The sequence below is a fragment of the Suricata suricatta genome, chromosome 2, assembly GCF_006229205.1.
Source record: "Suricata suricatta isolate VVHF042 chromosome 2, meerkat_22Aug2017_6uvM2_HiC, whole genome shotgun sequence".
In the NCBI taxonomy this organism is placed as follows: domain Eukaryota; kingdom Metazoa; phylum Chordata; class Mammalia; order Carnivora; family Herpestidae; genus Suricata; species Suricata suricatta.
Window position 1 is genome coordinate 70,340,611 of NC_043701.1, and position 13,300 is coordinate 70,353,910.

At 35.3% G+C, this 13,300-nt stretch overlaps 1 protein-coding gene across 1 annotated transcript in view; it reads right to left on the reverse strand.

The window, feature by feature from the left end:
• PCLO (piccolo presynaptic cytomatrix protein) overlaps positions 1–13,300 on the reverse strand; it is a 411,647-nt gene that overhangs the window by 209,213 nt on the left and 189,134 nt on the right. The window contains exon 4 of the mRNA XM_029928192.1: positions 677–1,348. Coding sequence (XP_029784052.1) covers positions 677–1,348 — 672 coding nt within the window. The remainder of the gene's footprint in view (positions 1–676; positions 1,349–13,300) is intronic.

Sequence of the window (13,300 nt, forward strand, 5' to 3'; positions counted from 1 at the left end):
TGGGTAAGACAGGTGAGTACTCTTTTAAAGTCTGCACTAAGGGGGAAAAAATATTATTCCAGATTATGCCTGGATTATAAATAATCCTTCAAATTAAACACATTAAACAAACTCCAAGTAGAGTACATCATATTAAAATCATTTTAAATATTAAAATTAACTTTAATAAAAATGGCTTTTGTCCTAAATTTTAGCCACACATTTTTCTTGCAATCATAATTATTTAAGTCTTTCAATGCCTGATCATCTTAAAAGCCTTTCACGTGAAAAGGAGCTTGTTGACTTTTGCTCAACCAAGGGACACAGTGAAGAGAAACTTAAGACATATTATTTTATGCTAAAGGTGGATACTGATTTTATGTTTATAGTGGAGAAAAGAAGAAACTTAAAGTTGTGAGAAACCATTTTGTATCATCCTAAAGAAATTTGGTAAATTATTAGACACGCAAACTAGAAAAAAAATCAATCTGGGATCTCTGCTTTATTTACATTAGATTAAGCTGTCAAAACACCAAAAGTTGCTCATTTCAGCCAACAACTGTGACACTTTTCTGAAAGTGATTTTAACTGAAGGCTTTCACTTGCATGATTAGCATTAAATACTCTGTGCACTTAGGTAAAAATTTGTAAATTTCATATACCTAAGAGTGTGCAAAGATAGGAAAACATAACTTACTGTTTTTTCTTTCCCAGGTTCCACCTGATCAGGCTTTGCAGGGCATGGTGCTGCCTGTGGCTGGTCTTTAATTTTTTGAGTCGCCTCATCATCTTCCTTGGACAAACTTGGAGATGGGCCAGAGGGTTTGTCTTTCATCTCGGTCTGTGGTAGCTTCTCTTGTATGACCTGCGGAGCCACTCTGCCTTCAGGCTTTTCCTCGGCAGTTGGTATTTGAGTTTTAAGCAAGTCTTGTTTCTGTTCCTCCTCCAGAGCTGATGTTTTTGTTCCTGGAAGTAACTTACTGTCTTCAGGGGCTGTTTTTTTGTCTTCAGTGGTTGGCTTTTTTTCTTCAAGAGGTGGCTTTTTGTCTTCAGAGGCCAACGTTTTGTCTTTCTCTAGTTTACTCTCTTGTTTGTGGTCTGTGGTCACTTTTGGGACAATCTTTTCCACTGATGGTATGTCTTTCACTTTTTCTGGAATGATTTGTTCAGCTTCTGTTTTTACTTCTTGTTCCTTCTTTTTCAATTTTACTTGGGTAGGCATCGCTGTTTTCTGAGATGGTTGTGCTGGAGGGACAGGCATAGAGGAGGCTTTTGGTGCTGAAGGGGTAGGTGGCATTTTGCCCATATCTCCAAGCTGCCCTGATATTGCTCTCTGGGTTTGGCAATTTAAACAAAGCCATTCTTGAATCTGCAAGTAAAACAATGATGAACAGATTAACTATATTAAAACACACCAGTTTGGTTGCAAATACCAAGCTTAACATCTGGTTATTTCTAGTTGCTTTTTCATACGGGGAGAAAGTAGATCATTGTTTTCCAAATCAAAGAAATAGTGACCTCTAAGGAAGACTGCAAAAAGATTATTTATAATAGAAAAATACAAAGAATGCCTACAGATTGGCATAAGATTAGCTCACCATAAGAAAGAAAAAAATATATATATATATGGCACTAAAGATGGAGGAATTCTTTTTTTTCCTTTTGGTGAAAAATCTACATTTGTTCTAAACAGCATATTTTTGAGCTCGGTGGCTTCAAAATTGGTATTTCCATCCTATATCTATACAAAACTATTAAATTTTATGGTCATTTTAACTACAATTAATCAAGAGTTCTTTTAGGATTTAATGTATAATCTCTTATTTCTTGATGTGGGTCTAAAGTAGCTTTATCTACCAGAGTAAAACTTCACAAGGTACGTGAAAATTTTCAAGAATCACTTGTGCATAATTCTCTGCTTTAGAACTAAAAAGTAATTTCATTCTTAATAATATTCACATTTCTTTTGCAACTGAGCAAAACACAATCACTGGCTCAAACGATTTGATATCTTATTCCCCAGGGTTTTTTGAATTGCTGACTCAAACAATTTGCTATATTTCTACTCCTTAGTGTAATCCACAGGCCACCTGTGCCAATCAACCGAGGTGGTTTTCAGACACACAACTTCCTAGGAATTGCTAAAACTGTTTTGACAGGATCCTGGACTGGGAGAAGGATCTGCCTTTTCAGTAAACTGGTTAATTCTTGACTGATTCTTTGGCAAGCTAAATTCTGAAAATCTCTCTCTCATAACATACAAATGATGGCATGGGAAACATTATGTGAGACTAATAATATTGCAGAATTTCTCCCCTATTGATGTATGTTGTCCTTTTTCTTACCTTATAACTATTATAATGTAAGAAATAAAGGCTATATATGTAGATTCTAATTGTTACATTTAATGAATACCTTGTAAAGACTACAGTTGGAAATCACACAAAAGAATTGTATTCATATGTTGCACTGCTTTTCGAGAAGTTCAATTTCAAACTGCTTTTCATATGAGATCACCAACTATATCACTTAAATCATTTAGAGACAAAAATCACTTATTGTTCTAGAATACTATCAGGGATCTAAGTTTCATTCCTTTTTTTTTAAATTTTTTTTAACATTTATTTATTTTTGAGAGAGAGAAACACAGAGGGTGAGCAGGGGACGGTCAGAGAGAGAGGGAGACACAGAACCGGAAGCAGGCTTCAGGCTCGGAGCAACCGGTCAGCACAGAGCCTGATGCAGGGCACGAACCCACGAACTGTGAGATCATGACCTGAGCTGAAGTCGGCTGCTTAGCCAACTGAGCCACCCAGGTACCCCCTAACTTTCATTCTTATTTCAGCTTCCAATTTCTTTAGAGATATAAATAATGGTGCTTAATAAAAATGACTGTTTTGTAATCTGTAAGCCATTAGAATTCCTATTTGCTTATCTAAAAGGTAAAGACAAAGTCAATTATTTAACTTTTGTAAAATGCTGTCTATAAAACATCAGCAGGCATTACGGGTTCATTTGCTTTTTGTGAGTATGATTATCCAATACCAATTCCCTTCTTGATTTCAGGTCTAAGCAGCTCTAGAGTGAACTGTGGCTTCTTTACATAATAACTTTATATAAAAGTCTTAGGAAAAGAAACTTATTAGATTCCTTATGTCAAATTCGGAAAGCTCTAGCCTTTGAGCTGAATAGTCCCTGGAGAAAGCAGTGCCATAATACCTACCAAAAATCAATCTTAATCCATGCTATGGTTTTGAAAACCATTACTCAGTTGAGCCACAGTTTAGAATATTTTCATTCAGAACCTGACATTTTTTTTAAACAAAAGCTGACAAAAATAGCTGCATCACTGCTGTTTTGTCACATGGATTCTAACAACCAAATGCAGGTGTGTGTTAAGTATTCCTGTCAGGCCTTGTTCTGGTGTAAATAAGTTATGAAGTTTTTAATATCCCAGGAATACAGGTATCATTACATTGCAAATTTTTATCAACTATAAAAATGTGATTATTTTAGATGAGGTTTTGGAACAAATTGTTTTTACAAAATTATCATCTCTTAGTACACATTACATATGATACCACAATGGTACACAGCTCTTGTTAAAATGAAAATGTACTGAGGGGCGCCTGGGTGGCTAAGTATTCAACTTCGGCTCAGGGCATGATCTCACGGTTCATGAGTTTGAGCCCCATGTCTGGCTCTGTGCTGATGGCTCTGGATCCTGCTTCGGATTCCAGTCTCCCTCTTTCTCCCCTCCCCTTCTTGCGCTCTGTCTCTCTCTCTCAAAAGCAAATAAACATTAAAAAAAAGAAAGAAAGAAAAGAAAATGGATTGAAAAAATAAAGTGACAATTTCAAGGTAGTATACTCATTGTCATATATTTAAATTTTAGCTAAGGGGACAAAAGGTATAATCTATTTAGTCTATGATGTCACATAAAGTGCTCCATCTTCCCAATTTAAGATAATGTTTGATAAACCTACAACAGTGTTAACCCACACTACCATCTGCAAGGTAAAGGGGAGACAATAGTATGAGTCCAAAAGGAAAAGCATCTTATCCCGAGAGCCTGGCTGGCTAGTTCAAATTTGTGCTTTGCTTACGCTTTCATCCATATTCAGCTAAGCCTGAAATACTTGGTCTCTCAGTTGCATTAGTGATTTGCCTTTTAAATAAGATCATAGGACAGTCTAATTCTTTAGACTTTACACTTTGTCACCAAAATTAATTTGGAAACTGATGTTACTATCATGTCAAATAACAACCACTTATGTATCTATTATGTATATATTTTATCTGTTTATATAAACTTATATATTTTATTCTATTTTTATCTATGGAGTACATATATTGGGTAAGTATGTGTAAGGCTCATTCCTTCAGGGAACTCCCATCAAGTAGAAGGAATAAGACACAGATTAAAATAAATATAATAATATAATATATATGTAAAATGGAAAACATATAATGCTTTTAACAAGATTGTCTGATGAATCTGTTTAGAACATAAGGAAATTGAAAAATCATGAATCACCAGTACTTTTTCACCAGCCACTTAGAAAAGCTGAATTGGCAGTCTTTTTTATTTTTAATTTTTTTTAACATTTATTTATTTTGGAGAGACAGAGAGAGAATGAGCACAAGTGGGGGAAGGTCAGAGAGAGGAGACACAGAATCGGAAGCAGGCACCAGGCTCCGAGCTGTCAGCAGAGTCTCAAACCCACGAACTGCGAGATCATGACCTGAGTCAAAGTCGGACACTTAACCTACTGAGCCACTCAGGCGCCCCTGAATTGGCAGTCTTATACATATGTCTCTTCTTTCTGCAGCCCGAGAACCCAAATTAGAATGCCAACAAATTCTGCAGGCAGAGGAAGTTATGATATCAGTAAGGAATTAAAAAGGGGGGGGAACTGTAGTAACACCAAAAATTTTATACTTCTGTAAACATGCAAATTTAAATTTTGTTTGTTAAAAGAGAAAATAAGAAAAGGCAGAGGCAAGAGAAGAAATGAGAAAAGCAAATCTGATAAAATTTTAACAATGAATAAAAATGAATTTTCAAAAAAGTTCATTTTGGACAAATATGGGTTATCGTCATTATCATATCATCATTAAGACAAACACAGTTATAAGAAAAACTCTTTTCACAAATGACAATTTGTGAAATATTCTACAATCACATAAGATGTAAAAATCCATCGTCCTCAGTTTTTTTTGCATTCTTTACCGAAAATAATTCCAAGGATTTTTGTATCACTGTATTCAGAGATTTAATTAAGAAGCATTACATGTCTAGGTCCAAAAAGATGTTACCTGCCCTCCACTCCTCAACAGCCACACCATTAAATACTCATCGTGTTTCTAGTCCAGTAGCAAACTGGAGATAAAATAAGCAAGATTCCTAAATTACACAAAACTCAATGTAAACCGTATCACTGCCATCTATGACTTTTCCACTTGAAAGGATTGTACCCCACACTTCTGTAAATCACAAAATACAGGACGATTCATATTTTGCCTTTAGGTTAAATATCAAAAGACTGGCAGCTTTATCTTTTAAATATTTGCTTATAAAAAATCAGAAAATGAATATATATTATGTATTATGTAATACGTATACCAAAAGCATTTATATGATTGAATTTACTGCATAGAAAATAAAAGAAAATACACAGAAAAATACAGATGCTGATGGAGGCTTTTTTTTTGTAACACAAAAGTCCTCATTACGGATCCTCTCAGATCATTTCCATTCGTTTTACTATGTTTTTAAAATACATTTTCAGTATTATGTTAAGTATAATAGTATAAAACACAATAAAAGTTCTTATCTATATTATTAAATGTATTACATAAATTCAGAAGATTCTATACTATGAGACTAGTCACCCTTTTTATTCAGTGTTTCAACATTAATAACCAGGATAGCAAATTCATGTCCAAGTAGGTAAAACTCTGATAAACAAATAACGAATAAAAAATAACTCCATGTTGGTCTCAGCATACTAGAATATATTTAATTGTCAGCGGGTACAGTGTTAGTAAGATGCATTTATTTTAACATCAAATAATCAGAGCTTGTTCAAAACAAAGCTCCACAAATCCATTAATCTTAAGAGCAAAGGAGGAAAGGAAGGCGGTAAGAACCCAGAAAAGGGAAGCTGGTGTGCGACTCAGCATTTTTCCATCAATTAGCAATTTGCTTTATATAACATTTCAGCTGTAACTATAGCAACAATACCATTAAGGAAAATCTCAGAACTCCAGGCCTGCCTATTTACTTTTCTAAGTATCAGTTCAGAAGCATGATAATAAGACCAGCGGCAGGTTGAAAGTCTGCCCTAGACTTAAAATGGCAGAGAAGCGATGGCCGCCCAGCCTGCATGTGCACTTGTATTTGTACCTGGGAAATCTTAACTGCATTTTAGGGTGAATTTTCATGAAAAGACTAAGCCTATCAGTTTGGAAGGTCAGAAAGTTTCCATCAATAAAAGTACTTAAGCAGAGATTAGGTGCACCCTACTCAAAATTCTGTAAAGGAAAACCAAGCAATCTAGGGAAATGATACTCTAATACCTTGGAGTTTCCAGCCTATTAATATTGTGAGTCAGCACTAAGAATTTTACAAAGGTTTCTGTTTGTTTATTCAGAATGTTATTTTTTTGAAATGAAAAATAATTACACTAATAATCACTATTCACTGGTTATATTCACTATTTACACATTGACAGGTCCAAAAATTGGGGAGCAAAGTTACCTGAGACTTGTCCCTGGTGTGAATCTCACCTATAGTCTGGGATTACATTGTTTTATTTACCCGAGGCCCATACACTCTTGTGGTTCAAGGTGACATTCTGAAAATCAGATTTTTTATTGAAATTTCTAGATTTATTTCCCTCTTTTATCTGTAAAAGGGAAAAGGGCTGAATTCATAGTTGGTGCACTCTTTTCTTTTTTTTCAGATTACACAATTGCCAGACTACACAATGAAGATATTAGAAATCTGATCATTCATGAGACTGCACTTTACAAGTGTGTGCAGTGATGTATTTGTGACATTTCTATTCTTATTCTGTCCCTCCTAAAAATGGATGAGATATGTGTCAGCCCCTCTTCTTACTACACTGCATGTGGCTAGAATGTATAGCTTCCTTGGTATTTTTGTTCTCTTTACAATCAAACAAAAACTCGTACAAAAAAACACATAATTGAATGATTGGGGTTATTCCCCATTTATTTTCTATGTGGGTATAAGAATCATATCAGAATGTCCTGGAATAGAGGCACCTGGGTGTCTCAGTTGGTTAAGCACCCGACAGGGGCTCAGGTCATGACCTTGCAGTTTGGGAGTGTGAGTCACATATGGGGCTCCTCTGCGGTCATCACACTGCCTACTTCTGATCTTCACTCCTCCTCTCTCTACACCCCTCCCCTGCTTGTGCTCTCATTCTTTCTCTGAAAAATAAAGATTAAAAATTTTAAAAAAGTGTATTAGAACATAAATATTCATATGAAAAACTAAGAAAAATTGGCTAAATTTTAAATTTTAATGGAATTCTGAATGTGAAGGATAGAAATCAATAATGAAACCTAACAGAATATCAGGTACTACTGGGAACTCGCACTGGAGTTGTCTTCCCTGGGTAGAAATTTATTAGGAGTCCTGTCCCTACTCACCCCTGCTTTTATGTGGATGTTTATAAAACCCCACACTCCCCTAATCCCACACAAAGTCTATATTTCAATCATTTGAAGCTCTAGTGTAAGTTTCTATATAATGTAAACTATATTAACAGATATTTCCATAAATAGCAACATGCCAACTAAAATCATGTATATTATACCAGGGAGTAAAATTATATTTAGATTATAATTGCATACTCTCAGTAGACATTCTTTTTGTATCCATTTTTCTTTGACTAAACCAGGATCATTTTCCAAGTCTCTTTCTCATCATAATTCATGTACATTTTTCTAAACCAAGAAAGTGATCTGAGTGTTTGATGTTTTAAATAGCATTAAATAAATAATATATAAATACACACATGCATAATTAAAATGCCTCTCCATTATAGTAACAGTTTTGACAGAACTAGAAGAAAATTAGGGACTTAGTTTCCTTTTAGAAAGGTACATACATATTTGTATTTATGCAAATATTTATATAGATTTGCATGAATAAGAACTACACAGGGCTCATTTCCCTATAATGCCTGCCTGTCTGTCTCCTCTCCTTCCTTTCCTCCCCCCCACCCTCCCTCCCTTCCTTCTTTCCTTCCTACCCTTCTTCCTTCCTTCCACATCCCTCCCTCCCTTTCTCTCTCTCTCCCTCTCTTTATCTGTATAGAGGGAAGCAAGAAGAAGGAGCTTACTATGACTATTGTTTGATTAACAAATTTATCCGTTTCGGGTCCAATCACAGGCATTAGGGTAACTGATCTCCCACTAGTGTGTATAAAGGACAGCTCCAAAGACACAGCTGTTTCCCACTAGTAACCAATGATGCAAACTTCTGGATAATCATACATAATTACTGTGTTGGCTTTAGCTAACTCAGCTCTAGCAAAAGAGGAAGGCTTACAGAGAAGGCTTATCTTTGGATTCATGGCATTTCTATTTGTGATTAAGTATTCTAGTGTACTACATTCAAGGCTGATAGTTATTTATATAAGTCTAGCATAAAAAATAACCAACAGTTTGAAAAATATTTCACTTATGTTATATGAATGACATGTTCATTTTTTTATACCCAGTTCTCATCGTTCTACTTTTATAAACTTGTATTTTATTTTATCCCTATATAAGAGGTGTACATTTATTTTGCATGTTAGTTATTACACCAAAGCAAAAAAAATGCCTTTTAAGTCAAATTTAGTCAATAGTCAGACTGCATTTTACAAGTGTGTGCAGTGATGTATTTGTGATATTTCTATTTTTATTCTGTCCCTCCCCACTACAGGCCATGAGTAATTGAGTTTTACAACAAATTTTGAAAATCATAACACACTTCATCACAGAGGAATTTTGTTAAGATTACTATGCTATATGCATTTATAAGTTAGTTTATTTAGAGCACACTCTAGATGAATAAAATGTGTAGAACAGTGTACAGGAGAAACAAAAACCAGTCCCAACTTTTAAATTTAAGAATCAATGTGGATATAATATTCAAAGATAGCAGAATCTCACTGACTGGGAGCTTGAGTTGTATACGGAGAGGAGAGGGTTGCACCAGGCTGACTGGATGATGGAGAACAGAAGCAAGGCGGTTGGGAAGACTGGGTAGGCGGTGAGCCCTCCTACAGTGTAGGACAACGTGGTGCAGGACTAGAAGCCTTTTTTACAGGGAAGAATCAGTGTGTTGATTTTGCAAGGTATAAACTTGTCTAGGATGAACTGTATGTCCAAAGATTCTCTTCCCTAGTTTCCCATTAGAATGTGGCACTAAGGAAATTCTGGGTAAAACATGGAGGGCAGAAGCAAAGCAGCAGCCACAGGTGCTTTTACGTTCCAGAAACTTGGAACAGGGTCACCAGAGGCTGCTGTAGCTCACACATGTCACTTACTGCTTGGCTTTGGACAGCAGACAGGCATGCAACTGCTCTATTTTCCTCTGGATACTTCTCTAGCTTCTTCCTTAGCTTTTAGGATGAGACAGTGATAATAGACAGGGGTTTTGGCCTGTCTTCATGGGTTCCAGCTTGTCCCTTCTCACTCCTATTTTATTTAAAAAAATATATATTAATCATTATTTTGAGAGGGAGACAGAGAACCTGAAGCAGGCTTCAGACCCTGAGCTGTCAACGCAGAGCCCAATGTGGGGCTTGAGCTCATGAAATGTGAGATAATGACCTGAGCCGAAGTAGGACACTTAACCTACTGAGCCACCCAGGCATCTCTCTCCTCACCCCTATTTTAAATTCATCTTCCTGGGGCACCTGGGTGGCTCAGTTGGTTAAGCGTCCGGCTTCGGCTCAGGTCATGATCTCATGGTTCGTGGGTTCGAGCCCCATGTCGGGCTCTGTGCTGACAGCTAGCTCAGAGGCTGGAGCCTGCTTCAGATTCTGTGTCTCCCTCTCTCTCTGACCCTCCCCTGCTTGTGCTGTCTCTCTCTGTCTCTCAAAAATAAATAAAAAACATTACAAAAAATTAAAAAAGAATAAATAAATTCATCTTCCTTTCCTCTGCCTGCCCTTCGTCCTTCAATCTCCAGTAGGTTTTTCAGCAATCACTTACCCTGCTCCTATAACTGTTTAAAGACAAATCCCTAAAACAAATTTCTTATTATATAGATTCTATACTTCATAAAATTCTATTTCTCTAATTAAAGTCTAAGTGATACAGTCAGGGTAAGTCAAGTGTTATTCTAGGGGTGATGATGTTTCACGCTTTTATCCAGTAAGGTTGGTATGTGTGCAGAGTAATTCTAATAGTCTATTTCAGATCTTAAGCTGAATGGCAAAGTATACTTAACTGGAATTCCAAAGGGACGGGGACTAACTTTGGTCCTATCAGTGTGACATGCATAAATGGGTTATTTGGAAGGGTTTTTTTTTTTAGTGGTAAAATATTAAAGACAATCATCATAAATAATTTGTGAGATCCATATACAATGAAAAATTTTTAAAGGGTTGAACATCCATGCATCCACTGTCTACTTAAGAAGCAGAACACTGACACTATCATTCGAAACAACTTTTGCTATAATGTCCTATTCTATGCGTTCTAAGAACAACCGCTATTCTAATTTTTGTTTTGTTAGATATTTGTTTTCTGTTACGGTTTTAATATATCATTTACTTTTGTATATTTTTGAACTATATATAGTATTATGCTTTTTCCCTTTTATTTCTTTCAGTAAACAGTGCTTATACAAAAATCATCTATGAAATATGGGTAGAGTAGAAAGAATCACTTAATAATGAACACCTGGGACCCACTGATTCAATTAAAGAAATAAGAGTACTATCACTATTTGAAGCTTCTTTCAAACTCACTCCTTTATATCTTCCTTCAAATTAACTACTATCCTGACTTCTGTATCTATAATTATGACATTTGGGGCATATTTTATCCTATATATTTAGAGTTTTAAACAACATATTGTTTCCTGCTGAATATTTCGAGAAAAGGTATCTAAATTTCCCTTCTGATTTTGATTCTGATTTTGATTCTGATTTGAGAGTCATAATTATAAAGTATCATTTTAGATAGGTAGGTACGTAGTTAGGTAGATCGATACAGGTAACTTTCAAAATCAGGGCATTTTCTCAAAACCAAGCTATGAGGCCATTAGCGAGTGTGGATGATAATGGTAGATGAATATCATGTATAAGACGAGAGTTAGATACAGGTCATGACTACGAGAAAGTGCATGACTCATTTAACTTCATTTTTTAAAAGATTAGGGAACCAACAAAACTAAAATGTGCCAAATTCAGGCTGTGAACCATCAGAGTACATTCCTTCCACTAATTCAGCTTTTAAATAAAAATGAGTGAAGGTTCTACAATCTGAATAATCAAAGACTGCTTAATTACTATGAGGCTAATTTTTAAAAAGTAGACTATGATTATTCATATATCTGAAATATAAAGATTTCATAAAAATTTGAATATTCTTTTTAGATAGTTTTTTACTTCACATTAGATAACTAATCAATATTGAGAGATCTCAGGGGCACCTGGGTGGTTCAGTCAGTTAAGCGTCTGACTTTGGCTCAGGTCATGATCTCAGTTTGTGAGTTCAAGCCACGTCAGGCTCTGTGCTAACAGCTCAGAGCCTGAAGCCTACTTCGGATTCTGCGTCCTCCTCTTTTTCTGCCCTCTCCCATTCATGCTCTGTTTCTCTCTGTCTCAATAATTAATAAACATCAAAAAAATTTTAAATAAAAAAAAAATTGAGAGATCTCAGTATGATTTTAAAGCAGTGTTATTCAATTCATTCATATAATATTTACCACCTATTTGCTATGATACTCATGTTACTTTAAGTGCTAAGTATATAGTATTTGCTGTTAGAAGGGCCAACATAATTACACAATAACCAAAAAATTACAACAAATATATATTCATATTCATTTATGATTCATATATGGAAAATAATGATCTGTTCTAGACTCTAGGCTGAAACTAGTAGGGAGAGAAAAAAAATTCAAGGGGCACCTGGATGGTTCAGTTGGTTAAATATCCGACTCTTGATTTCAGCTCACGTCATGATCTCACGGTTCATGAGTTCAAGCCCCACTTCAGGCTCTGCACCGATAAAGCAGAGTTTGACTGAGATTCTCTCCTCCCTTTCTCTCTGGCCCTCCCCCACTCTCACATACACATTTTCTCTTAAAATAAATAAATAAACCTTAAAAAAGAAGAAAAAAATCTAATTTAAGTAAACATTTAAGAAGGACTTGGTTCCTCAGTTAGGCAGGACCACAGGGTCTGTTTTAAACCTAGTCATTTCTCCAAGCTGGTTAAGTCTCATATATTGAATGTGAACTCCATTTGCATTTAAAAGTACATAATTACATACATAAATAAATGCATACATATTTCTTTTTTACAGGGCTAACTGTTCATGAAAATGTTTTACAGTTTGAAATTATTATTAAACATTACCTGGAATAATATGATGCCCTTAAAGATTTTTTAAGAATGTAGTTCTTAATGATGATGCAATAACCAATTGTGTGGATATATTGTAATTTATTTAATGAGCCCACTGTTAGAGAAATATTATAAATACTGCAATGCAAACAGAAGTCAGAATGTCAGTGTAAAAAGACAGGGAGTAATGAAGTAATTAAAGTAGTTTATTTAATTGCACACAGAAAATACTTTTAATTTGCTTCACTGTCTGATACTCAACAGTAGGTCAATAGTGTATATTACACATTCAGGACATTCGGAGTTCAATCTTTGGCTCAGCATTTGTAGCCCTGGTAAGCCTGAAGACCTATTAGTGATTCACAGAATTCAGGGAAGAATAGGTATTTCAAGTAGGATTAACTCTCACAGGTGGTGGTGTCTCTGGTTTTAGGGCCAGTGAGAAGACAGGATGTGGTGAAGAGGGACCAATATGGAAAGACTGGATATTATAGAAAGTTAAAAATGGCAAAGATATTATTAAATATTGGGCAGCAAAAACATTACCATTACCGTTTTCTGCAATGAACAAACTAGTAATTTTAGAACTACATTCTAGCGCAATGGACACATAACAAAAGAAAGATAATACCAGTCCGCATAAACCAGATTTTGGATAAAGGGCATAAGTTCAATTGATTTCCTGCTAAAGAACAAGAGATATTTACTTATGG